This window comes from Lentinula edodes, assembly GCF_021015755.1.
Source record: "Lentinula edodes strain Le(Bin) 0899 ss11 chromosome Unknown C8R40scaffold_3, whole genome shotgun sequence".
Lineage (NCBI taxonomy): Eukaryota > Fungi > Basidiomycota > Agaricomycetes > Agaricales > Omphalotaceae > Lentinula > Lentinula edodes.
In genome coordinates this window covers 1,038,555-1,062,331 of record NW_025764309.1, presented here as the reverse complement: position 1 = coordinate 1,062,331, position 23,777 = coordinate 1,038,555, and the positions used below count along the sequence as shown (strand labels likewise).

Below are 23,777 nucleotides of genomic sequence, written 5' to 3'. Positions count from 1 at the left end.
ATTTTTACCGGTCTACCATTCCTACGCACATCGGCCTAAAGAAGGCGGCTTTCATCGAGGCGCATTTGAGTGTCCCGGAACTCCTGATGTTCTTGCCGTCGCTTCCTGCGGCAACCCATGTTGCGTTATCTGGCTTGTGTTTGGATAAAGAACCGATTGCGGAACACGACGCGTTGAAGGTGGTGATGAAGCAGTGCAATGAGGTGCAAGAACTGGTCGTTAATCCTGCGCACGTACCTTTACAAGAAGCGGTATGTGTCAGTTTCAATGAACAGAGATGTATTCAATGTTTTATAGGCTTGGATGTTGAACATTGTGCGACGGTGTTTGCATCATCGCCAAAAGATCCGCTTTATAAACATTCCAGGTATCGATGCGCACGACTTGGATGTCGAACATGCATTCGATGGCTTGGATGACATTTGCCCCTCTTTGCAACTTATTCAGTTCCATCAACGGAAGTGGGAGTGTGTTAATAGTAAATGGACCGAGATTGATATGTAGTGTTTGGAGTATCCATAATGAAATTGAGTGGCGTGACGCCTTTGCCAAGCAAGGTGTGGTCCACGATAGTGGAGCCTAGTGAAATATACAGCTTTGGCCGCTTATGTCACTGGCACGTGCTTTTCGGTTCTACATAAATCGACTCTCCAATTTACGTCTTCCGCTCACGGTTAGGGTATAATGAGGCTTCTTTCTTTCCTGGTATTTATTATATTTTGTGCAACGGTATTGGCGTGAGTCGATGGCTCTCTACTTATACTGGCTTAAGCATTGACATTCGTTTACAGATGGGACAAAGTTTGTTGTTACGGCTGTTCCTATGTTCAAATGATTGAGATATGTTGTAGGAAGATCATGAAATTTTCGACCTTGTTAGTGCTATAGAGGGCTCTGAGGGGAGGGGAACGACCTTTTACTCTTGGCTAGACGTTCCATCCACTGCTTCGACTTCAGAAATCGCCAAAGCTTACAGGAAATTAAGCATACAACTGCAGTGCGCCTATTTTCCTCTGTCAAATTGTGTGGTTATCGATCCTTCCGTCCTGGCAGCCCAGATAAGAATCCTGGTAACAAGAAAATTGCCGAACGTTTCGCCAGGTTGGGCGTCGTTTCAGCAATCTTGAGGAATCCGGCCAGCAGAAAGAGGTGATTTTTTGGCTGCGTCGCTCATCTCGCGTCAAACATTCACCTCGACCTTTACAGATATGACTTTTTCTACAAAAATGGTGTACCGAAATGGAGAGGAACTGGCTATTATTACAGTCGCTTCAGACCAGGACTCGGGGTGCGTTCGTGCTTTTTCGATTGGACTTGCTACTACTGAAACTCCTTTTAAGACGGTGTTGACCTTCTTAATTATCTTGTCTTCCGGAATGCAATATTTCATTCACCTTTCCAACTACAAGCGCGATTTGAGAAGAATCGAAGATGTGGTCAGGGAAGCACGATTGGCTGCCTGGGGTCCTAAGATGGTGCCCGTCGAGGGACAGCGAAAGGTATCTAATCTCAAACTGGATCTATTTTCTGCATTAAGACTCAACCTCTTAGGTTAAGGTAAACATGAGAGGTCGGCAGCGTTACGATGAGGATGGAAACTTGATTGGAGGCAAGACCATAGACATGGTAGTATCTGGTGACGCCGTTTATGTTGTATGTAACAGCGTTGCTCCTATTTTCTTGAGTTCACGAATACTCTATCTAGCTTGATCCAGATGGAGACATGCATCCTGTCGATTCTGATACCGCAACACCTCCGACCGTTCGCGGAACTTGGTTCCTCGCTCTTGTTCATTCCGCTTACTCTTTTTCGTTGAACAAGATAAAAGGTAACCATATCGAAGCGCAAACTGTGGAAGGCTTGGAAATAGATGATGGATACGACTCGACCGCGACTGGTTCTGATCAAGCAGGCAGTGGCACTGTCACACCTCAAGAAGCTGTCGTTGGTGGAAATAGAAAACCTGCTACAAAAGCCGGGGGAAAGCGCAGAAAAGCCGTCAGGAAACGGTAAATTTACACTACATACATCCATATAGCACGCATAATTCCATTCGTGTATCGTTGTTGCGTGTGTTTTAATTGTCTTGGACGAATAACGACACGCCCTGATATACTCGAGCTTCATGGCAAGCCCGGAGACGTCATTGTCGAATATAAAAGCACTTGCAGGCACTTAACGTACTTTGTCAAAAGAAAATTTGCTGGAGAAGCGCGTCGACGGCGCACACGAAGCACGTGAATCAGAAGTGACCAGCGCTTCTGATTCCGTTTCTGGAAAGTACCTTTTCCTGGACATTTCTCGTCATTTATTTGAACCATGAATTTCTCCCCGTTTCCTACTGTATAAGGATTCATATTTTGTTGAGACCCATCAGCTACCAGCACATCCTCTCATACTCTCCATCTGCGCAGCTTGTTATAAAAGAGTTTCGACGCCATAGATTTTTGTATGCTCCGCCTAGTAGATCACAACGCTATTGGGCCACATTGGATTCCTTCGACGATTTTGACTTCGAGCGTAGGTCCGCACTATCCTCCCCTGTTGAAGAATCCCACTAACACACTCCTCACTAAACTTATTCCACTCCAGATCTACCTGACGAAGACACTTCCATGAGTGGTAACAGACAAGATGGCGTCGCAAATGCGAACGACATCATTGATGAAGACGATGACGGTGATTTTTCTCACCTACAAGACCCAGCTGTACTACCAGTTTCTCAGGTGGGTTCGTTGCCGTGATAGTCAACACAAACCACATCGACGCTCACCAGCACGCCTCTAGAATTCAAGTTTTTCAATTGATTCAGGACTTGAAGAGGCAATGCTGATGTACGAAGAGCCGTGTACGTATTTCTCTGGGTTCGGCGACTTGAATCTAATCTACTAACTCCGAGGCAGCTTCGACCGAACCTGCAACTGAGGTTTCAAGCTCAACCTCCAGCTCTTTAACTTTGATAGAAGAATCCGCCCCCCCTGACGAAATTTCAAAGCCTGTGACTATCACCGAAGTCGGAAAACCAGTGTCGACTTTTTCTAGGGCAATCACTTTTCCTCCGACGACTGAGCGTAGAAATTGGTCGACAGTTTCTGCGTCAGCAAGCTCATCTAGTTTCCTGGGGAAGCGTTCTGCGAGCGAGGCTTCAATTTCTCAAGATTCGCGCGCATCCAAAGCCCCGCGGCAAGAAGAACTGTGTCATTCCTTGCATGATCCTGTGCTGGTGGTAGGTCTTTACCCATTTGCACAATAATGCTGTAATCTTGATAATTCCCAGGCATACTCTAGGTCTTTCCAGCAATGGATTGCTGCTCGAAAGTTGCCCTGGGGCGTAGAATGGGAAATCGCGAGACTCGTTTCCATCGGCAAAATTAAATACGATACCGTCCAAATGTCTGCGCTAGATGAGCTAAAGAAGCAGGGGACTAACGCGAAAGCGGCGCCTTTGGTTGAGAAAATCTTATTGCGGAAAGGGGAAGAAGGCAAGTGTTTCGAGTACGATAGTGCTTTAATGAGATTCTAATACCGTCTCGAGCAGTGGATACAAATCACCTTTTTGCTAATGAATACAGAGCAAAGGTGGACATTTGACTTCATAACCCGCTTTGATCAGTTTCACCTGACTAGTCGGTCTTAATAGTTTCCTTATGATGAACTCGACCTGGAAGAGGAATCTCTCAATCGGGACCCTTATTCTGCTCTGGGCTTTGTTCAGAACTCGGACTGGTTCGGTGGCAAAGTGGTATTCCGGGCCAAGCTGAAAATGCAAGTCGACAATCCAAAGAAACCCCCATCGTTCAAGGTAGAACTTGAGAAAGCGGAACTGGGAGCATCCTCTCGATTCTCTCGTCGATTCGGTTCCAAGTCTTTCATACGAATAAAGATACCAAAAAATTTGACCCGATATTCCAAGGAATTAATGCATTTTTTCCGACGACCATTTATCATAGCAGGCAGAGTTTTCCGTGCTTTCCTAGAAAAGGAGAAGAATGTCTTCTGCTTTATGACAAATGAGAATCCAGACCTAGGACTTGTGCTCGATACCGTGTCTCAAAACTTGAGCATCGATGATTTTCTGAACTGGCACAATCCTATTGTACTCAACGATTATCAGGTTAGATTATGGATTTATTTGTCGGGAAGTATACTGACCTTTTTGAACGATTAACAGTCTGCGGCAAAGTACGCCTCACGTTTTGCCTTAGGGCTATCTACTTCGGCGCCGGGATTAGAAATCGAACCTCAGAACATTTTCTCAATCGAGGACATTGGTCGGTCTTTTCTCTTCTCTAATTCCTGAGAGAGGGAATTGATATCCTATGCTAGTCTCCGCTGAGGGGTCCGATATGACCGATGGTGCAGGATTCATAAACAAAGCAGCGTTACAGAAGCTGTACCTTCAATTCAAATGGGATGTATGGCCTACTGCGATTCAGTGTCGTATAGCAGGCGCAAAAGTAGGAAGACATCTCTGCTAACGGTACTCATTACCTGACTGTCTTTTCAGGGCATGTTGCTTCTCCATCCCAGCGATGATAGCGGGGAACCTCGTGTGTTCATCAGACCCTCTATGAACAAAATCACATACCCGGACCAAGGTCTTGACCGCGCGCAACGTATCATTGACGTCCTGCGTACATGCCATCCCCGATTCCGCTGCAAGCTTTCCTCAGAAACAATCATAAATTTGGCAGAAAACGGCGTCCCAAGGCATGTTTTCACCTCTCTGCTAGATCAGACACTGGATTTGCTGGTCACTTCCCTTACCACCTGGGATACCATAGAAGACATGGCCAATCTATGGTTAACACTGTCACACCTTGGCGGTGTATTTGCTGCACGATCTACGCGGCGCAAGTCTGGCATGGCTAGAGTCAATGGATATTCCGAGCGTGATGCCCAAGAAAATGACGATGAAGATGGCCTCGATGAAGCAGACGACGAGCCAAGTTCCACTGCATGGTGGAATGATGAGATCTCTGGCCAGCCCTCATCTCTCGAGGAAACGGTCATGCGTCTGATTGACGGTGGCTTCACACCGCAGGCTTGCCCTGTGATGAGAGATAAATTGAAGCGAATCCTCATCTCGCAGATTAACAACCATGTAACCAACTTCCGGATTGAAGTTCCAATGTCATTTACTGCTTTCATACTCCCAGGTTTGTTTTTTCCATATTTTCTATCCATTGGGATTTAAATATTTCATAGATCCAGAAGATGTTCTTGCAGAGGGTGAAGTCTACTTCAAGAGCTCAGCTCGGGGTCTTCTCACCCAAGATGAACAGTATACTGATGTCCTGGTCGGCTCAGTGGTAGTTACACGACACCCGTGCAAACTCCCAACTGACGCGCAGAAATGGAGAGCAGTTGATCGTCCAGAGCTGCGACACTACACTGACATCTTAATTCTCTCAACTGCCGGTGGCCGTCGTGCAGCAGATTGGCTTGGAGGTGGTGAGTTCAAGATTTATGAGTCATATGTTATGGCGGTAACGTTGGGAAATAGGTGACTATGATGGTGACAAGGCGTTGTGTATCTATCAGCCAGAAATTGTGGATTCATTCAGCAATGCTAACCCCAACTACGGCGATCCACGGGATGATATCAAAGCTAACTGCTTTTCCGAACATACCGAAACAGTAGCAGAATTGCTTGCGGGTGTACCTGCCTCTTCCGAAAATTCGATGAAGAGATTGCATGCTCTTCAGGAATATCTAATTGGAGGAATCAGAACCGCTTCTCTCGTTGGCCAAGCATCGAATATGCATGACTTTTTGATCTACACACATGGCCTTAGAGATGAAGAAACAATACGTTTAGCACACATGTAAGCCATTTATACTTCTCTCTCGATTTCAAGGAGAATTTCAACATTCATATCCCAGTTTCTGTCATACTCTGGATGGTCTGAAGACTGGTCTCAAAATCAAGCCTGAGGTTTGGAGAAATGACGTCTCGCGATATGACAAAGGAACTATGAGCTGGAAAGAATCCGAGACCAAAGGCAAGGGTAAAAAGGCCGTCACAACTGCTCGCATGGATAACATCATCGTCGAGAGGCCATCCCATCTTCGCCCGTTCATCATGGATCAGCTCCAGATGCATGCGAAGGCAAAGGGCGAAAAAGAAAAAATCGATGCAGACACGAAATACGACTCGCATACCATCTATCTGGATGAACAGCTAGCTGCTCCTTGGAAAGAGCAACAGGAGCTGGCCAAGCGAGCCCAAAAGATTGGGTGCAACTTTATGGCCGAGGATTTAACAAAAATCGAGAATCATGTCCATCGAATGTGGGAGACCCATCGAACGGAAGTGATGAACTCCCAGAGAGTCGGTAGTTTCACAGACTTGGCAATCGAAACCCGACAAGATATTCTTCGAAAACTCTCTCGACAGTTCGCCAGTGGACCGAATGAAGAAGCCATGTTTCTGTCGCATGATCAAATCTTGCGCTTGAAGGCCTCGTATGCGTACATCTATGACTTTGAAAAGTCATCAAGAAAGTGGACACGATTTCCTTGGAATGTCACCATGAGGCAGCTAACTGAAATCAAAGCTAAAGCAACTGGTCGATCGACTACGGTGACGGCCGAGTTTTATGAAAGACTCGCAATGAAAAAGTATTGTTGATACTGGGAACCACCGGGAACGGGTACGTAATGTTGACCCTTCTTCTCGACTTCCCAAATTCATCATGTAACAGGTGGCATGGGGAAAGGCTCTATCTGTAGCCATATTTATCTTTTGTAAATCATCATACTTATAGTTTTTCGCTGTCTTGTGTATCAAGCTATAATAGTGCTATAATAGTTCTTGTAAACCTGTAAAGTAGTATAATGCCAAAGCGTCCAGCAATAGACGCCCAGACACTTTTAATGATTAACTACATCCTCCTGGTCTCGCGGCAAGGCGTGTATTTCTGGCTCTTGTTCAGAGTAGTCTATTAACCTCTACCATCGTACAGGGAAAGTGCGTCTTGCAAAATGGTTCTCGACGCTGCCGCCCAAGACCAAAGCCAAGATAGTGAAGGATGTAACTCAGCTTGTATTAGCTCGGAGAACGAGGATGTGTAATTTCTTGGAATACAAAGGTGTGTGCTGCGGTTAATCAGTACTATTCTGGTGACTTAACGATTGTTTGCTGCCTTCGTAGACTCGAAGGTTGTGTACCGACGATACGCATCCCTGTTCTTCGTGACCGGTATTACCTCTAGTGACAACGAGCTTATCACGCTGGAAATCATCCACAGATATGTGGAGGTCCTTGATCGCTACTTTGGGAATGTCAGTAGAATATATCTAACCTGAGCTTGTTGAATCCTAATCGTCTTTCCAGGTCTGCGAGCTTGACTTGTAAGATTGCGAAGGCTATCGTGTACTGGATGAACACTCTGACGACTATCCCGATTCTACCAGAATCTTCAATTTCCAAAAAGCATATGCTGTAGGTGCTAGGGCTCCTCAATCATTTCATATCCTTACAATTCAACAGATACTAGATGAGCTGATCATCGCGGGAGAGCTTCAGGAATCATCCAAAAAATCTGTTTTGCGGGTGGTACGTGCAGGCCGAATACCCCTAGTATGAGTGTCAATCAAACGAATCACTTTGCAGGTGACACAATCCGATAGTGTCGAAGAGCAAGAGAGTTCAGATGATATGATGGCAAGACTAGGCTCAAGAAGCGGTTAGAACTCTTGCATTTCTTTCCGTCCCAAATTCTTAGATCTTCTTTATGAGGCCCAATGATGTGAACGCGTATGTACAACTATTAGGATGCAGTCTATGAATATCAACCCTTTGTCCTCGTGGGCCTTGGAACGAATCATCCCTTCATTGCCTTCAAATCGTCCTTGCTCTTCTCCCATGAATTCGTACTGGTTACAGCTGACCTTTGTACTAACGTAACGAAAAGAAACAGTTGCCGAAGGTAGACCTCATATCAAACAGGCAAGAAAACGAGGTTATTCAAGTCCGATAGTGCCAGCTCGCTGTTAATTTATGAGCTTGGTTGAGATTGTACACGAATAGGTTACGCAGCGAACACGTCTGTGTAAACTGTAAATATATTACTTTAGATTACTTTATGGGCGCCAAAGACTTGCCGGGGCTTCTTTGTCCACTTACATCTCAGTCCGATCTCAATTCTCGACCATGACTGGTCGTAACAAACAAGTTGCTCTAGCATTACCTTCTTCTGCTCCTTCTATGAACCCCAAAATTCCTGGCTTTCTTCAGAAACTTTATACGTTCGTAGTCATTCTACATCGCGATCTGGTCGTTCATTAGCTGTATGTAGACTTGTAAGCGATCCGGAGACCGACGATGTGATTTGCTGGTCAGAATCTGGAGACTCTTTCTTTGGTATGCCCCATTTGCTGTTACCGTTTACTGAGTTCATTTAATATTCTCGCAGTTCTTGATCCAACTCGTCTCGCCACAGAACGTCTCGGAGCCTTCTTCAAGCACAACAAATTCGCATCGTTCGTACGGCAATTGAACATGTACGGGTTTCACAAAATTCCGCATCTGCAGCAGGGAGCATTGAGAAGCAGTTCAGAAGCAGAATATTCCCAGTTTGCCCATCCGGACTTCCATCGGGGTCAGGAAGATCGTCTGATTCTCATCGAACGAAAGAAGCAAACAACGATGCACCCAAAGGAACAGGGTGTGGTTGATTTCCCTAGTGTGGCACCTCAGGCAGTCCCCCAGCCCCAGACTACTGATCACTCGACGGATCAGGCATTGGATATTCATGCTATTATCAATGGTATTGCTGCTATTCGACGGCACCAGGTCAATTTATCCTCAGAGCTGAATGAACTAAAGAGCTCCAATCAACTGCTTTGGCAAGAGTCCATGGAAGCTCGCAGTCGACATCAGAAGCAGCAAGACACACTGAATAGCATCATCAAGTTTCTCGCTGGTGTTTTTGGCCACCAGGCCGCAAATTCCGGTGCTAAAGAGAAGGAGCGAGGAGGACCTTCTTCTCACTCAGTTGTACGAGGTTCGCGGCTGATGATAGAGGACAAGAAGAGAGATCTTGCTACCAGAGTTGGAATTGTTGAGGTTCAGGATGAAGAAGCTGGTAGCCCCGCTTCGCGGGCTGAATCTCCTGGTGTGCAAATCATTTTGCTAGGCACGTACAGATGATTGACTTTTGATTCTTCAGGTCCTTCCTTCTCAATTGAAACTGCAGGTTCTACCTCACATATGACGTCCCCGTATCCTTCACCCGCGACTGAGATTTCTTCATTATCCGCCGCCGCTACTCCCCGCTTCGATCTAACATATCCTCCTTCAGAGGATCAGTCGACACCCCTCGCTAATTCATCCACTCCATCCACGTCATCCCAGACTGGCAATAACACTGTGATTTCCACACAACCCAAGTACCCCGGCACAAGCATCATACAGCAAGATGAAAATATGCCCACCTTCTCACCATCCCGATCCCCAGCCCTCGACGACCGAATACAAACCGCTCTTAGTTACCTCACTCCGGCAGACCTCCAACAACTTTTCACTGCCCTAAATAACCAGCCGGGGATCATTAATGATTCATTGAACATTGACTCGCTTCAGCAAGGGACACAGCATCAAAACCAGCTTCCCATATCCCCACCTCCTTCTCAATCACTGTCCACTTTCAACTTTGGCTCATTATCACCTCAGTTGCCTTCGCAGTCAGCACCTGGTCTGACTGATACCAATGGTCTGATATCTTTTACCGATGTGCCATATTTGGAACAATGGAAGCAAGCATCGGACATCGAACAAGAAGTGGAACACATAAATTCGGGGATCGATTTACTGATACACGATCTCGGAATTGACCCCGTGGTTGTAGCTGATGCTGAAACGAATCAGGCCAAAGGAAGAGAGCTCGATACATCCATCCTGGATACATCTTCTCTCCCTTCTCTGCCTGACTCGGTGTCCAATGATGAGCTGTTTGACTCTTTCTTGAATACCTTTCCATCACCGGCCCTCGACAACAACTTGACCGGGACGGGAGGTGCGACGATGGAGATGAGCTTTCCTGTGGTACCGCCGGGGAGTCCTTCTGCAACGGCGACGACTTCCCTACAAACGGTGCCTCCTGCAGAGCGTGTCAAAGTTAGTGACGGGCCAGGCGCTAATACACGGGCACAAAAACGGAAATCGGATGTTAGCGGAGAGGTGATGACAAAAATGCCATCGAATCCCAAAACCAAAAAGCGCAAAGACAAATAGGTCATTTTGCTCTATCTATCACAGTTTTCTGATTTTTCTTCAGTGGCTCGACGTTCTTGCTACTACCGTATTATTTCCCTGAAGGCTTGCTGTACATAATAGCATCATGTAGCATTTTACTGTGTTGCGACTGCACCGTTTTTTCATGTCGATATATCAAACACGTCCACCTCAGTCCAAAGTCAATCCAAATATAGCAGTCAAATATAGATTTTGTACAGTACAGTACTTGATATGATATCTACTAGTGCTATCTGTAATGGTATGAAATCCTCACTTTGCATACTACATGCTACACCCTATACTTGAAAACGTAGGGGGGGTTTGGTGTAAGTCAAATGTCTTCTATGCTTCATGAGCATGACCTCTATCTCTTATATCTTCCAAGCTCCTTATGAGCCTTATGAGCCTGAAATGATAACTCTTATATGGATAGTGCAGAAGCTATGCCATGCCATTATACACATATTTTTTATACTGCATCACTAATATTTCTACTTGGCCTTCTGCCAGTGCACTTCTACTCGTACAAACCTTTCCTGGAACAGGGTTTTGGACATACTCGTACTCGTATATCCTTGGTACGCATATTTTGGCAGCAGTCTGCCTTCCTTGAGCTTGCTTTTGTTGGACCGGCTGTTCCGATACCGGACTCTCTACGTCAAACTATAAGCATAAGACATTTGCATTGGGCTGCGATACTTAGGCATCCAAACAGAGATAATACTTGAGCATACAGAATGACAATACTTAGGTATAGATTGTGAAATAAATAATAAAATAGATGAAAAAAAAACTGGAAGCAAAATGAATGAACGGACGCTATACAGCACAACATTAGTAGACGGCAGTCAAAGGAATTGTAAGTTTTGTAGAGTTGCGGGTAAAGTGATCTCCTTGAACCAATGAGATACGTTTAATCCCGTTTATTGGATTGAGGAAGTGGGGGAGTGAGCCCTATATGCTTCGGGTTCAACCCTCCATCAAATCCAGAAGAAAATGGCGTGAACGGATGCATGTCCAATCCATTGGCTGCATTGGCAGACGTGTTGCGAGAAAGGGACCCGTTAGAAATAGAGTAGCTATCAAGGCCAGGAATTGGAGCGGCCGAGTTAACATATCGCGAAACTCGGGCATCCTCCTCTTGCGTTTCTTGAATGTAAGACGCAGGGGGCTTTGGTGCCAAAGGAGGAGGCGCGGGAGGCGGAGTAAATGTAGGTAATGAAGGAGTGGACGGGCCCGCACGCGTGCCATTTGTATAACCATTAACGTAGTTGTAACCGTTGATCTGGGGAGGTGGGGTTATGGGGGGTGTACTGTGAGACGGAGCTGAATCTTCTGCTTCGAATCGCGCGCGTAGCATAGCTTTCTCTTCCGCTGCAGTGGGAACACGTACTGTTGACGACGGAGGAGCAGGAGTAGGCCGGCTTTTGGATTGTACCGGAGATGCTTGACGCGGAGGTTGCGAAGGCGAGCCGGCAGCTTGGGCGTCTTGCATCTCAAACTTCCGGCGGAGCATTTCCTTCTCGGCAATGGCACTTCGAATAATGGTACCAGTGAGCGGCTGTGATCCAGAATTATCTTCCGAGTAGGCCGGAACGTTATCAACAGAGGGTCGTTGGGCGACAGCTGCTGCATCTCTGGCTTCGTATTCACGACGCAATCGTTCCTTTTCTGCAAGTTGGGTACGAGCGTCAACCACTGGTACTGATGCTTCAAACGACGGCGGCAGGTCGTTTGTGACTGGCGGAGGCACGTAGGCCGAAGATGAAGACGAAGAGCCCACATCATCAGTTCCTCCGAGCTGCGTTCTCTGAACAGCACGCTTGGCATCTTCGTAGCGTCTGAGAGCGGCCTTCTCTTCCTCTGCACTGAGGTACTGAGGACCTCCTGCTGCAGATGAGGTCACAGCTGGTGGATTATCTTGAGGTGGGGGTGACGCTGAGTATGCATCGAGACCCTGTGCCTTTCTAGCGGCTTCCTGTGCTTTATGGAACAGTCGAGTCTTTTCTTCTTCCGCTGAAAGCCAGCCGGCATTCTTAGCTGCAGCCGATGGTGCACTGACAGGAGGAGTAATAGCAGACTATCAGTGGGTGTTAGCAAATGATAAACTAATCTACAAGAAAAAATTCACTGAATTGTTTTGCGCCATTGCTCCAGCCTGCGTTTCCTCAACTTTTGCCTTTGCCCGTTCATACAGTGTTTTCTTTTCTTCCTCCGCACTAAGCCATTTACTTGTTGCCGTTACAGCAGAAGGTGCAGGCGTGGTGGGCTTTCGAATTTGTTGATTCAAAGTGTTTCCGACAAATTGATTACCCGTAGAGGCACTGGCGCCTGTCCCGGAAGAATTGGGCCTTACTGCGGTTGTTGGCTTATTGAAATCGTCAAAAGAGGTGACAGTGGACATCGTTGATTTCGGCCCGTTTGTGTTGTAACCTAACTCATCTGGTCTGGATGACATGTCTGCGGTACCACCCGTTGTATTAGAAATAGAGGCTGGTGGGCCTCTACTGGAAGTGGTCGGTCGCTCAATGGTCATGGGAGGTCGAGTATTCACCTGACTGGTCGTAGTGTTTGCAGTATTAACCCCACCGGTTGCAGTAGTGGGTAGCAGGGACAGACCAGGGGCAGGTCCAATTCGACGAATAGCCTCGTGAGAGACGTTCCTAGATGGTCGATGGTTAGAGATCTAGCTTGCGAACGACGATCGGGCACACGTACCTCTGCCAATTGGAAAGAATAACAGGCAGGTCCATGACCAATGGCTGACCAGTACCCAATAATGCTTTTACGCTGAGGACATACGTAATATCAATATGTCTCGCAGTGTTCAGAGTCGTAGTAGTATGATTTGGTGAGACGGCGCAAGTCAGCTCCGCCTTTTGGACCATACCGCCGTACAAGCTAAAGTTGACAGGTAACCGAGTCTCTGCAACCACGGCTACACGGACCTGAGGTACACTCTTCTTGCCCGAGGTGTACGGACCCGCACGAAATATGGTCGACTCTTTGAGGGTAAGTTCAAAACCACGGAGAAGGATAGTGTGCAGACTATCCGATTTGAGGGTAGCCATGACTGAAATTCGATCCCCTGGTCCATAGCAGGTATGATTACGCTCTACAGTAAGGGTGACACCTTCATGTGTGATTTGCCGGGTTTCTGGTTGACAATAGACAGGCCATGTAGAATGAAGCTCGTGCTTGTCGATAATTATAGCGGTTTGGGTGGAGACGACATTTGATTTTCTACGCCGTAGAAATCCTCTGTGAATACTTTGATTAGGATACGTTAACGAAGACTGAGCCATAATCACGCACTTTTTACCCTTGGTGCAAACGCTCGCTAATAATTCGTACTTGATTCCAGCTGAGCAAGGGACAATCAGCGAGTGTTTGATGTACAGGATTTGAATAAGAGTAACCTCGACTTTCCAGAGCGATACTTGGGGGTACGGATTCAGGTATTCGAATTTGAAACGGGAAATCTTGCTATTGCGGAACGCCAGCATTAGCGAGCGACATCAAAGATGTGCCAAAACATGAACACACCGAACGTAGGACTCCGTACTCGTCACTGGCAGTCCAGATGGTAACTGGACTGGGACCAACAAAATCATAGAATGTATTCTGCATACCACCACCAGGCAAAGTTTCGACTTTACGCAGCTCCACGCGTACCCATTTTGCCTTGACACCTTGAGGACCTGCGCGAACCTCGATAGCCTACACATCATGTGAATTCAGAGCTTAGATTCAAAGAGAAACACGCACTCCTTTTACTGCAGCCTGAGGCCTGTCTGCAGCACCTGGAGGAATGCCAGGGTATCCTGAGCGCAATTATCGTATTCAGCTAGTATAAGAGTATGGAAGAATTAACAAAGCATACCGTGAACGAAATCAACATTTGGAGGAGGCCGTAGAGTACTATATATTATTACAGGGAATGCATTGCATGTGGCAAATTAGTATTCATATATCCAGATAATTCTTTGAAGCAACTGATTTTGACATACAGCTTGACTTGACCAGACATTAGTTCCAATGAGCGGATGAGATGAAGTTGGAGGAAGGGAAGAAATACAAGTACAGGCCTCAGCGCCTTCAAGTTCAAGGTCCCTGGTCAAGAAACAGTCTCAAAGGAGGGTGCATAGCCTTCTTCAGGGAAGCGCCCGCCAATTATTTTGCTCACCGGTGTTTATATAAGCATCGGTACGGCAAACCGGGCTGCGAGAAAAATAGTGACTGTTTCGAAGTAGTTCGAGGTGTTTCAAGGAGGAGTGCATATAACATATACTAGATGGAAAACCCCGTCTACTTACTCCATATGAAGAGCTCAGTGAAATGTGAGCTTTTGCTGAGGCTCAGATTCAGATTGTATCTCAGGTGACTATTCAAAAGACTTCAAGCGTAAGCGCCATGCAGCGCTTACCATCCGGCCGCAAAGAATAGTTAAGCACCTTCTTCCATGGTCGCCCAAACTACAATATCTCCAGCTCAGGTCAATGGCATCACAAACGGACATACATTGAAAGGGAAAGCCGTCAAATCTAAGAATCAACTTAGACGGCTTAAGCAAAAGCAGAAAAAAGCGTCCCAAGTCTGTCACCATTTTCGGCTCAACATTATTTTCTCTAACTTGCTATCATTCCAGCCATCTGCAAACGGGAATGAGACGGACACGGAAGATGGAGGAAAGTCAGAGATAGAGGAGTCATTGAGCTCGGACTCTAATGTCGAGTACGTACCCGAGCAGTTGGATGTACAGGGTTCTGCCCTTGAAGCATTCTCCGACGTTTTTGCCCGTTTTCAGCTCCCTCCGGATGAATCTTCAGTGCGTCGCTAGTATGAACTGCCTTCAACTCTAGTCTCACCTTTTGATTGCAGCAGAATGAAGACCAAGCGCCTTCAAAAGGCGAGGTTATCTACTCAGATGACGATATGGCTTCAGACGACGAAGCCTCGGACTCAGAAAAGAAGCCTCTATCAAAGAAAAAGCAACGAAAAATGGCGCGTCTCACCGTTTCCGAGCTCAAACAACTTGTCAAAAAACCCGAAGTGGTTGAATGGACAGATGTCACTGCTGCAGACCCACGTCTTCTTCTTCATCTGAAGAGTTACCGAAACACCGTTCCAATCCCTATACATTGGAGCGCAAAGCGAGACTATCTGCAAGGAAAGCGGGGGATTGAGAAACCACCCTTTCAACTTCCTGCCTACATTGCCGACACAGGAATTGCGACAATGCGAGACGCTGTCAAGGAGAAGGAGGCCAACATGTCGCTAAAGGCTAAGACGAGAGAGCGTGTGCAGCCAAAAATGGGTAAAATCGATATTGACTACCAAAAACTACATGACGCTTTCTTCAAGTTCCAGACCAAACCTCCTGTAACTGGATTCGGAGAAATGTAAGTCATTCTATTCAATGCTCCTCTATACCTAATAGACTGGTTTCTGATTAGGTATTATGAAGGCAAAGAATTTGAAACGTCGCTGAAGGAGAAGAGACCAGGTGATTTATCGCCTGAACTCGTCGAGGCATTATCTATACCACCACTCGCACCCCCACCTTGGCTTATTAGCATGCAACGATTCGGACCGCCGCCAAGCTATCCTACATTACGGATACCAGGTCTCAACGCTCCCATTCCGGAGGGGTGAGTTCTCAGCCTGGCTTGTTGTTCTATTACACTCAAAATCATTTGCAGCGCTCAATGGGGCTTTCACCCAGGCGGATGGGGCAAACCTCCTCTCGACGAATATAATCGACCGTTGTATGGTGACGTGTTCGGTGTTTTGCCCAAGCTTGGCGACTCAGATGTACGTCCTCGCCTATCTGTCTCTTCATTCGTGTCTTATACAATGCGTTTTCATAGATGGGTGAACCAGTTGATAAAGAATTATGGGGTGAACTCGAACCTGAAGAAGGTGAGCTCAAAACGTTGGTTTCGCCAATAGTGTATTCTAATCGTTACATTCGTTCATAGAAGAATCTGAAGAGGAATCTGAAGATGAGTCGGAGGAAGAAGAAGAGGAAGTATCTGTGGCTCCGGCTGACGGGGTCCAGACACCCTCGGGTCTCGAAACTCCGTCAGGTATGGCCAGCGTGGTCTCTACGATTGCTGGTGGTCTCGAGACTCCCGACTTTCTCGAATTGCGGAAGAATTCTGCTCGAGCTCCTTCAGAAACTCCTGATTCTGGGCCACGGTCATTATACCAAGTCGTACCAGAGAAGCAGACATCAGTCAGAGGTTTGATGGGCAGCGAGCGAGGATACGATGTGAGTGCTGTTTCCAATCCGGGAGCAGCAATACCTGTATTGGGCGACGCACGCGGAACAAAAGTAATGTTGTATTCAATGCTATCATCATTCAATATCTGACATCCACTACAGCGCAAAAATGGCGTAGATGTGTCCATCGATGCCGGAGAATTGGAAGGGCTTTCCGAGGAAGAGTTACGAAAGAAATATGAGGCAAACTCGAGAGGGTCTGCTGGTGTACCTGGTGGCGTTGATAAGGAAGATTTCTCAGATATGGTAGCAAAGGAGATGGCCAAGAAGAAGCAGAAAATGGACAAGGACCGAGAGCGGGACAGGAGAACTAAGGAATATAAATTCTAATCACTGTCCTTCACATGTCGACGTTTCTTGAAGTTTATGTATTGTACTCTATGTCACAGGATCTTGGTGCTGCGTTACTCTTATCATGAATGGTTAATTGTGCTGTGTGTGAGAGCGGGCAAGTAGTTAAGCGTTCGCTTGGTCACCGCCTTCTCAACACGAAACGGCACAAGCCAAAAACCCGCGTCTGGATGTAATTTCCGTTTTATCGATGGCGGGCGCGGCAGCCCGCGGCGCGGGAATACTGACCGGCTCCTCCAAAATCAAAATCGGATCACCTGTTCCTTGAATTATATAAATTATGACGAAAAAGGTATAAATACGATACAGCCACCGATAATCCACATATCTCTTCTTTTTTCAGTCAACGTTCACTCTCCGTTTGCCCATTGAACGATGTCTACCTTCCCCTACCGCAACGACCTTCTTGCGCCGTTCCTCGCTCTTCCTCAGGGAGACAAGGTTCAGGCTGAATGTAAGATATTTCCAAGTTATACAGCTTTGTGACTCATTAGTTTGCTTATCAGACGTTTGGATCGACGGTGACGGCGGTCTACGTTCCAAAACCACTGTTTGAATACCCTCTTTTTTCTTGTCTCCCAGCGTTCGGCTCATTTTGGAGGTTTGCAGACTGTCAGTAAGAAGGTCACTGATATTGGCCAACTTCGTACTTGGGATTTCGACGGTTCTTCAACGAACCAAGCTCCTGGCCACGACTCTGACGTCTATCTGCGCCCTGCCGCGATCTTCAAAGACCCTTTCCGCGGTGGTGACAATATTCTTGTCCTTGCAGAGACCTACAACAACGATGGCACACCCAACAGGACCAATTATCGTCACCATGCAAAGAAAGTCATGGACCAAGTCAAGGATCAGGAGCCGTGGTTTGGTCTAGAACAAGAATACACCTTGTTCGATGCTGATGGTACTCCCTTTGGTTGGCCCAAGGGCGGTTTCCCTGGTCCCCAGGGACCCTATTACTGTGGTGCTGGTAAGTTCGATGCGGCATAAACCCCTCAGTCGGTACTGATTTCACCCTATGAATAGGAACTGGCAAAGTCTTTGCCCGTGATCTCATTGAGGCTCATTACCGAGCGTGTCTCTACTCTGGTGTTAACATCAGCGGTATTAACGCTGAAGTTATGCCTGCTCAATGGGAGTTCCAGGTCGGGCCTTGCGAGGGTATCTCTATGGGTGATCACCTCTGGATGGCCCGTTATCTCCTCGTACGTATCGCCGAGCAATGGGGTATCAAGGTGTCCTTCCACCCCAAGCCTCTTCAGGGTGACTGGAACGGTGCTGGTTGCCACACCAATTACTCCACCAAGTCCATGCGTGAGCCTGGAGGGATGAAATACATCGAAGCTGCCATTGAAAAACTTTCCAAGCGTCATGACGAGCATATCGCTGTGTATGGAGAGGATAACGACCTTCGCTTAACTGGTCGCCATGAAACCGGCCACATCGGATCTTTCAGCTCTGGCGTTGCCAACCGTGGTGCTTCTATTCGTGTGCCGAGGCACGTCGCTGCGCAAGGCTATGGGTACATGGAAGACAGACGTCCCGCTTCGAACATTGGTATGATCATCACATCTGTGCCCGTACTGACTGTTGATATATCCGTTTCACAGACCCATATCGTGTCACTGGCATCATGGTCGAGACGACCCTTCTTACCCAGTAAATCAGTAAACCGGCTATGTACTTTTTCAACGTTATTGTAGTGAGAACATCGAAAATGAAGATACAAATTTCTGCATAAGTAACTCATAAACGCGTAAGGCTACGGCACACGTGCAATGCATATATATATATAGGTCATTGGGTGGAGGTTACATTGAAACTTCATCATGGACCACAATCTTCGCTTTTCTGTTTCATCGTTTACCGAGCAGGGATCATACAAACTCATGGAACTCCCTCCGGAATTATGCAAGGTTATGGAAGAGTCTTTATCCGAAGGTGGTGACTCAAACTCATCAAGGTAAGGGAAAAAATATGCGCACTGTTCTGATCGGGTTTCCTAATCACCAGTGTGAATACGCGTTTTTAGCTTTTACATCAAGGGTCAACCTGGAGAAGATGCAGTCCTGTGCACACAGGACAAGACTTACACCATACGCTCCGTGTCCTTATCAAACTCCATCCTTGTCGTGACTTCGCCCCCAGATTCAGATATATCATTCGACGGCGGCGATAACGGTCTTCCAAACATTGTCATACGCGATCAGCTTAGCCAAATACTCGAACTGACCCAAACTGTACCAAAATTACACAAACTAAACACTTTGCTCAAGGGAAAAGAATATGGAGAGGATGAGGAAGACAACGAAGATGGTATGAACGTCGAGCTAGCTATTGACCATTCACAAAACATGGAGGTGTGGATTTTCATGGGTAAAATGAAGTCAAGACGCTGAGTTTCGCACTTGATGAAGCATTTCACCTATACGGACGCACGGGCAATGATCCAAGCGAGTGAGACAGAATTAAAAAGCGGACTGCGCCAAAGACGAATTCTTCAAATCAATGGTTGTGCTGTTTTCACACTGAACTTGGTCAATCCTCCCTTATGTGTCTCATCACCGTTGCAGAAACCCTTCGTCCGATATCTTCAATATATCTTACCAAGATCATACAATACATTCTAAACACACTCGCTGCATTGATGCTCAATCACGAATCAGTCCCCGTAGAGAAACTCTGTACTACGCTGGCAGACGAACATGACGTGCCTAGAATTGTGTCCGTGCAAGTGATGGGTTGGTTTGGGGATATCAATGAGATAGATGGAAAATGGAAGATGGATGTGAATTCCGTTGTCAAAGAGGCCGGTCTGGGGATATTGAAAGATGCCAAAGTGAGGTGATATGTACTCGACAGCTTGATATTCGAGACTCAAAATAACTTTGTAGGACAGGTCCTATGATAAAGACGACCTTATCTCTACCTGGAAGGATTTAGTGGGGGATAAGTTCAACTCGTCCGTCTCACTTGACCTTCTCGCTGTAAGTTGCCGAAATTTTAATGCCCACCAGAAAACTTATGTTTGGCTTCAAAGGGAAACTATCTCATCGCGCCCGCTGCCCCCTACTCAGATCATCAAGTTGTGAAATATTTCCCAATTTCTTCACTTCCAATTGATCCTGCTCAGCGTTTCTCGGATCTCTTTTTGACTCGCAGCAAATGGAAGAACGAAGACATTGTACCTTTTTTGTCGGATATCGCAGTCAACTCCAAAGAACGAGATAAGCTGCTTTTGAAGTATGCTCGGGCGACAACGGATGCCGAAGGTATTTGGTACACTTCAAGAGCGCAGTACAATGGTTAGAAATGCATTCGTAGAATCTGATAATTCATAAACCTCATGTATCCGGACCTTACTCTCGTGTCCCAGTATCGAATTTGGCATGCTTACATGGATCAATATATGAGCTTAGCGCTCATCTCTTATAATAAATTGAACTCTTCCTCATAACCTGCTCCTGCTACCAGCCAGCTTGCAACAATATGGATAAAACCATGAAGTTACCTCTTCCAAACTTTATCAAAGTCTTGACCTCTCACAACATACCGGTCACTAAGGCTATGGCCATCACAAAAGCCATGTTTGCCTATACTTACTCAGTATTGCATCGTTCGAACTTGCTAATTCAGATGCCCTCCTAGATACAAGGAATACAACACTCCTGCCCAGCTCTCCCTCCTTACTGACCTGAAGCTGAAAGTATCAGGGGTTGATGATAAGGAAGACCGGAAGAATGTCATGGCAGCCATGCGCAAAGCTGGTTATATTAGGAGCATCAAAGAAGATCCTTCTTCCTCTAACCCCTCGGGCAGCACACGGATAGAACCTGAGGTGCGTCTACTTCAATCTTGAACGATAATCACACGGCGTCAATCTATCTACAGACCCCCAGAAAACGGAAGCGGAAACCCATTGACTCGGAGACGAACGAGTTTCTGCCCCGTGGTGAAGGTTTGGAATTCAAGAGCTTGGACTTCAACGAGGTACTGGATGAATCGGTGAGTGGACCGTTCAGCAATGAAGCGGGTTAAGGCTATCATGACCTCCCTCGCAGATCCTTCAATCGAAATTGACTGTCGTAAATCGGGCGCCACTTATGACCGCCTGGGCTACTGTCGTTGCTGAGCGGATGGGATTTCAACGTGAAGAGGCTCTTAGCATAGGTGAACCCACATGGCAATACGACCCTGCTCATTCGCTCACTACGAATCAAAGCATCTTCTTACACCGAAATGAACGCATTATCAAAAGGTGTTTCTCTAGGTATATATAGAGAGGGAAAGCAGAAAGGATTGGAGGCCACGAAAGGAGGAACTCAGCCTTATGTAGACTTAATGGGAAGGCGGTAAGTATCTGATATTCATTACTCACCGATTTCTACCAATACATCGTGCCCTTTAGGATGTAAGCTGTGATCATCTCATTCATCTCATGTGTCCTTACCACTGGGCGACTACTCTACAGACCGCTTTATCAGATACAGAACAATTGCTGGCGCGCTCTACATAACGGAACGCCGGCGCAACCTTCGACAGCATATGCCTACTTATCCCGCTCACTGCGCCAAACCATGCCGTTTATCATGGGCGCACTTCGTCTGTTGGTCAACTCTTTTGCTCCTCATGAGATCAACGCGAAAGCATGGGGACTCTATACACAATTTCGTCCAGCGGGTGAGGGGTGGGGGGAGCGCTCAGAGGTTCGATGCACAACAATCCTAGCGCTCAGAAAATTACCATCATCAGACGGTGCCAATGAAGAACAAATAAATCCAGGTGCTGAAAGTGAAGTAGTAGATCTCGTAAAATATCAGCGATATGGAGAAGAAGCAAACTTCACAGCAGAAGATCGAGGAAGCAAAAGAGTCAAACGTGGAATGACGCTGGAAGAATACGAAGCCATGCTAGACGAAGACCACTCGTTTGACAATATTGACCTGGATAATTTAGAGTCCATACAGACTCAGAGTACAAAACCGGCATTAGAATAGCATTAACGTTGTGATCCACCTAATGGTATAACGAGTATGGATTCAAACGTCGTGCTCCTAAGCACGACATTCTGAAGATCTATAAGTTCTATAGATATTTATTTTTGCCAATCGCCCACTCTGCATAATCGTTCAAGGGATGCTCTTGATGACAGCGGTGGTGAAGTCAGACGTGGTAGATGATCCTGTGAGCATGCATTGAGTGGAAGCACGAAGTGAATAACACATAGTACGGCGCACCTCCCATGTCAGCGGTCCTGACCTTACCAGAGTTGATAACATCGAAAGTTGCGGTGGCAATGCTGTTTGCAAGGTTGTCGAGACTGCAAATAGAGCGGGTCAGCTAACGCGTTTTTCTTTGGTTCTAGTGAGGGACACATACCCAAGATGTCTAAGCATCATTGTAGCACTCAGGATCATGGCGGCCGGGTTGGCGCGGTTAGTACCCATGATGTCGCTAGCGACATGACGACAGCCTGGCTCAAACAGAGCATATTCCTGACATTCTATGAGGATTCGTTCAATGAAAGGATAGAAGAACCTACACGTCCAACATTACATCCAGGAACAATACCTGGGCCACCGACCAGGGCAGCTCCGATGTTGGATACGATAGCACCGTACAGATTGGGCATAACCATGACATCAAACTGACCAGGCTTAGCGACAAGCTGCATGGAACTGTATGAGGCAATTAGTGAAAGTACCAACAACGCAGAGTGTGGACTTACGTATTGTCGACAATCATATCATTGAAGGTAAGACCGGAAGACTCGTATTCCTTCGCCACTTCTCTGAATGTGTTCAGGAACAGACCATCACCGAGCTTCATGATATTGGCTTTGTGCACACAGGTGACTTTCTGATACCGAATGACGAGGGTCAAATACGAGTTGTGACCATTCAGAATGCACATACCTTGCGGTTGTTTTTCAGCGCAAAATCAAATGCAAATCGGTGAATACGTTCAGCCTTGGCACGCGTTGAGACCTTCAAGCTCTCGACCACACCAGGATAGCTTTGATGTTCTAGTCCAGAATATTCGCCCTCAGTATTTTCACGGATAATGGTAAAGTCGACGTTGGAATGGCGGGTAGGAAAACCTGGAAGGGATTTACACATCACGACGGAAGCGTAGATATCAAGCTGTTGACGCATAGCGACGTTCCATGAGATGTGGCCAGATTGGGAGATGGGGGTGAAGAGGATACCTAGTGTCTAGTATTAGAACCGTGACAGCGAGGAATATAAGCTTGTACGCACCCTTAAGACCGACACGGTTTCTCTTCAAACTTTCCATAGCCTGCTTAAATAACACCTCTCCAGAAGACGACATTCCAGATACATCATACTGCTCCCATTCAATAGGAGCGTTGACATGCTCAAATATTTCCTTGACCGAGTCAGTAATCTCTTGGCCGATACCATCTCCTGGTATTAATGTGACCTATGCGGAAGAAACCGGCTTATCAGCTTGACGATACATGAAGTAGGCGAGCACGTACGGTATAGACACCACCATACTTAGTAGAAGGCTGCGCGAAGTTATCTTAAGAAAAAAAGCTCTTCAATGGAAGAAGGATGTCGACTGACCCTCTTGGTGACTTTGGGAAACCCTGCAGATAGGGTCGTGGCGGTTCTCTGAAAAGAACTATCAAGAATACGCGCAAAATAAAAAAAGAGGAGACAGTACCGCTGACGGAAGAGCAGGGAGGCGGGCGACGGCGGAAAGGGCGTTGCGCAACATCACGGACGTTGAAGGAAAACGAAAAGTTGTTCCCGAATCGGAAGAATCGGACGGTCCGAGTGTCTTTGGCGCCCGATTTAGGCGCCTGGTCAATAGCAAAGGGTTTACCCCAGGGCCCACCCTTTCATTTCGGTCTCTCAGAGCTCTTAGAG

At 46.7% G+C, this 23,777-nt stretch overlaps 11 protein-coding genes across 11 annotated transcripts; 9 read left to right on the top strand and 2 right to left on the bottom strand.

The window, feature by feature from the left end:
- Positions 1 to 651: 651 nt before the first annotated feature.
- C8R40DRAFT_1083697 (DnaJ domain-containing protein) lies at positions 652 to 2,205 on the top strand. Its single transcript, XM_046227273.1, has 8 exons — positions 652 to 737; positions 792 to 801; positions 852 to 997; positions 1,054 to 1,149; positions 1,207 to 1,288; positions 1,341 to 1,499; positions 1,552 to 1,653; positions 1,706 to 2,205. The coding sequence occupies exons 1-8, from the start codon at positions 685 to 687 to the stop codon at positions 2,012 to 2,014; spliced, it is 957 nt and encodes a 318-aa protein (XP_046091026.1). The 5' UTR covers positions 652 to 684; the 3' UTR covers positions 2,015 to 2,205.
- Positions 2,206 to 2,271: 66 nt separating this feature from the next.
- On the top strand, positions 2,272 to 6,859 carry C8R40DRAFT_1083695 (RNA dependent RNA polymerase-domain-containing protein). Its single transcript, XM_046227272.1, has 14 exons — positions 2,272 to 2,521; positions 2,594 to 2,727; positions 2,789 to 2,849; positions 2,905 to 3,227; positions 3,279 to 3,483; positions 3,540 to 3,580; positions 3,642 to 4,115; positions 4,173 to 4,272; positions 4,328 to 4,458; positions 4,509 to 5,160; positions 5,210 to 5,455; positions 5,508 to 5,829; positions 5,888 to 6,657; positions 6,709 to 6,859. The coding sequence occupies exons 2-13, from the start codon at positions 2,617 to 2,619 to the stop codon at positions 6,633 to 6,635; spliced, it is 3,414 nt and encodes a 1,137-aa protein (XP_046091025.1). The 5' UTR covers positions 2,272 to 2,521; positions 2,594 to 2,616; the 3' UTR covers positions 6,636 to 6,657; positions 6,709 to 6,859.
- C8R40DRAFT_1140791 (AP complex, mu/sigma subunit) lies at positions 6,860 to 8,114 on the top strand. The gene is made up of 8 exons (XM_046229479.1): positions 6,860 to 6,914; positions 6,970 to 7,095; positions 7,158 to 7,288; positions 7,341 to 7,357; positions 7,421 to 7,448; positions 7,497 to 7,562; positions 7,620 to 7,692; positions 7,746 to 8,114. The coding sequence occupies exons 1-8, from the start codon at positions 6,881 to 6,883 to the stop codon at positions 7,757 to 7,759; spliced, it is 489 nt and encodes a 162-aa protein (XP_046091024.1). The 5' UTR covers positions 6,860 to 6,880; the 3' UTR covers positions 7,760 to 8,114.
- C8R40DRAFT_454507 (uncharacterized protein) lies at positions 8,105 to 10,455 on the top strand. The gene is made up of 2 exons (XM_046235109.1): positions 8,105 to 9,123; positions 9,178 to 10,455. The coding sequence occupies exons 1-2, from the start codon at positions 8,508 to 8,510 to the stop codon at positions 10,239 to 10,241; spliced, it is 1,680 nt and encodes a 559-aa protein (XP_046091023.1). The 5' UTR covers positions 8,105 to 8,507; the 3' UTR covers positions 10,242 to 10,455.
- Positions 10,456 to 10,672: 217 nt separating this feature from the next.
- C8R40DRAFT_1083689 (uncharacterized protein) lies at positions 10,673 to 10,874 on the top strand. Its single transcript, XM_046227271.1, has one exon. It carries the CDS (start codon positions 10,693 to 10,695, stop codon positions 10,855 to 10,857), a length of 165 nt encoding a protein of 54 aa, XP_046091022.1. The 5' UTR covers positions 10,673 to 10,692; the 3' UTR covers positions 10,858 to 10,874.
- Positions 10,875 to 10,910: 36 nt separating this feature from the next.
- On the bottom strand, positions 10,911 to 14,455 carry C8R40DRAFT_1140784 (uncharacterized protein). The gene is made up of 9 exons (XM_046229478.1): positions 14,255 to 14,455; positions 14,128 to 14,165; positions 14,013 to 14,068; positions 13,791 to 13,964; positions 13,664 to 13,730; positions 13,560 to 13,608; positions 12,963 to 13,505; positions 12,376 to 12,907; positions 10,911 to 12,324 (listed from the first exon to the last, which is right to left on the bottom strand). Exons 1-9 carry the CDS (start codon positions 14,272 to 14,274, stop codon positions 11,158 to 11,160), a joined length of 2,646 nt encoding a protein of 881 aa, XP_046091021.1. The 5' UTR covers positions 14,275 to 14,455; the 3' UTR covers positions 10,911 to 11,157.
- A 251-nt stretch (positions 14,456 to 14,706) lies between these two features.
- C8R40DRAFT_1166148 (DUF382-domain-containing protein) lies at positions 14,707 to 16,860 on the top strand (the record flags this gene model as incomplete). The annotated part of the gene is made up of 8 exons (XM_046230803.1): positions 14,707 to 14,838; positions 14,893 to 15,072; positions 15,126 to 15,646; positions 15,701 to 15,895; positions 15,947 to 16,058; positions 16,115 to 16,166; positions 16,226 to 16,581; positions 16,633 to 16,860. The coding sequence occupies 8 exons, from the start codon at positions 14,707 to 14,709 to the stop codon at positions 16,858 to 16,860; spliced, it is 1,776 nt and encodes a 591-aa protein (XP_046091020.1).
- A 396-nt stretch (positions 16,861 to 17,256) lies between these two features.
- C8R40DRAFT_1066082 (glutamine synthetase) lies at positions 17,257 to 18,544 on the top strand (the record flags this gene model as incomplete). The annotated part of the gene is made up of 5 exons (XM_046225720.1): positions 17,257 to 17,335; positions 17,388 to 17,431; positions 17,464 to 17,851; positions 17,908 to 18,438; positions 18,492 to 18,544. 5 exons carry the CDS (start codon positions 17,257 to 17,259, stop codon positions 18,542 to 18,544), a joined length of 1,095 nt encoding a protein of 364 aa, XP_046091019.1.
- A 166-nt stretch (positions 18,545 to 18,710) lies between these two features.
- On the top strand, positions 18,711 to 20,191 carry C8R40DRAFT_1035562 (sister chromatid cohesion protein Dcc1; the record flags this gene model as incomplete). Its single annotated transcript, XM_046223512.1, has 6 exons — positions 18,711 to 18,844; positions 18,914 to 19,241; positions 19,299 to 19,392; positions 19,455 to 19,720; positions 19,776 to 19,868; positions 19,922 to 20,191. The coding sequence occupies 6 exons, from the start codon at positions 18,711 to 18,713 to the stop codon at positions 20,189 to 20,191; spliced, it is 1,185 nt and encodes a 394-aa protein (XP_046091018.1).
- A 179-nt stretch (positions 20,192 to 20,370) lies between these two features.
- C8R40DRAFT_1035063 (uncharacterized protein) lies at positions 20,371 to 21,878 on the top strand (the record flags this gene model as incomplete). The annotated part of the gene is made up of 6 exons (XM_046223474.1): positions 20,371 to 20,468; positions 20,530 to 20,719; positions 20,773 to 20,886; positions 20,943 to 21,051; positions 21,104 to 21,233; positions 21,353 to 21,878. The coding sequence occupies 6 exons, from the start codon at positions 20,371 to 20,373 to the stop codon at positions 21,876 to 21,878; spliced, it is 1,167 nt and encodes a 388-aa protein (XP_046091017.1).
- Positions 21,879 to 22,010: 132 nt separating this feature from the next.
- C8R40DRAFT_1034985 (mitochondrial NAD-dependent isocitrate dehydrogenase subunit 1 precursor) lies at positions 22,011 to 23,625 on the bottom strand (the record flags this gene model as incomplete). The annotated part of the gene is made up of 10 exons (XM_046223468.1): positions 22,011 to 22,063; positions 22,119 to 22,201; positions 22,261 to 22,376; positions 22,424 to 22,559; positions 22,610 to 22,740; positions 22,797 to 23,089; positions 23,142 to 23,325; positions 23,384 to 23,413; positions 23,472 to 23,529; positions 23,579 to 23,625. The coding sequence occupies 10 exons, from the start codon at positions 23,623 to 23,625 to the stop codon at positions 22,011 to 22,013; spliced, it is 1,131 nt and encodes a 376-aa protein (XP_046091016.1).
- Positions 23,626 to 23,777: the final 152 nt, after the last annotated feature.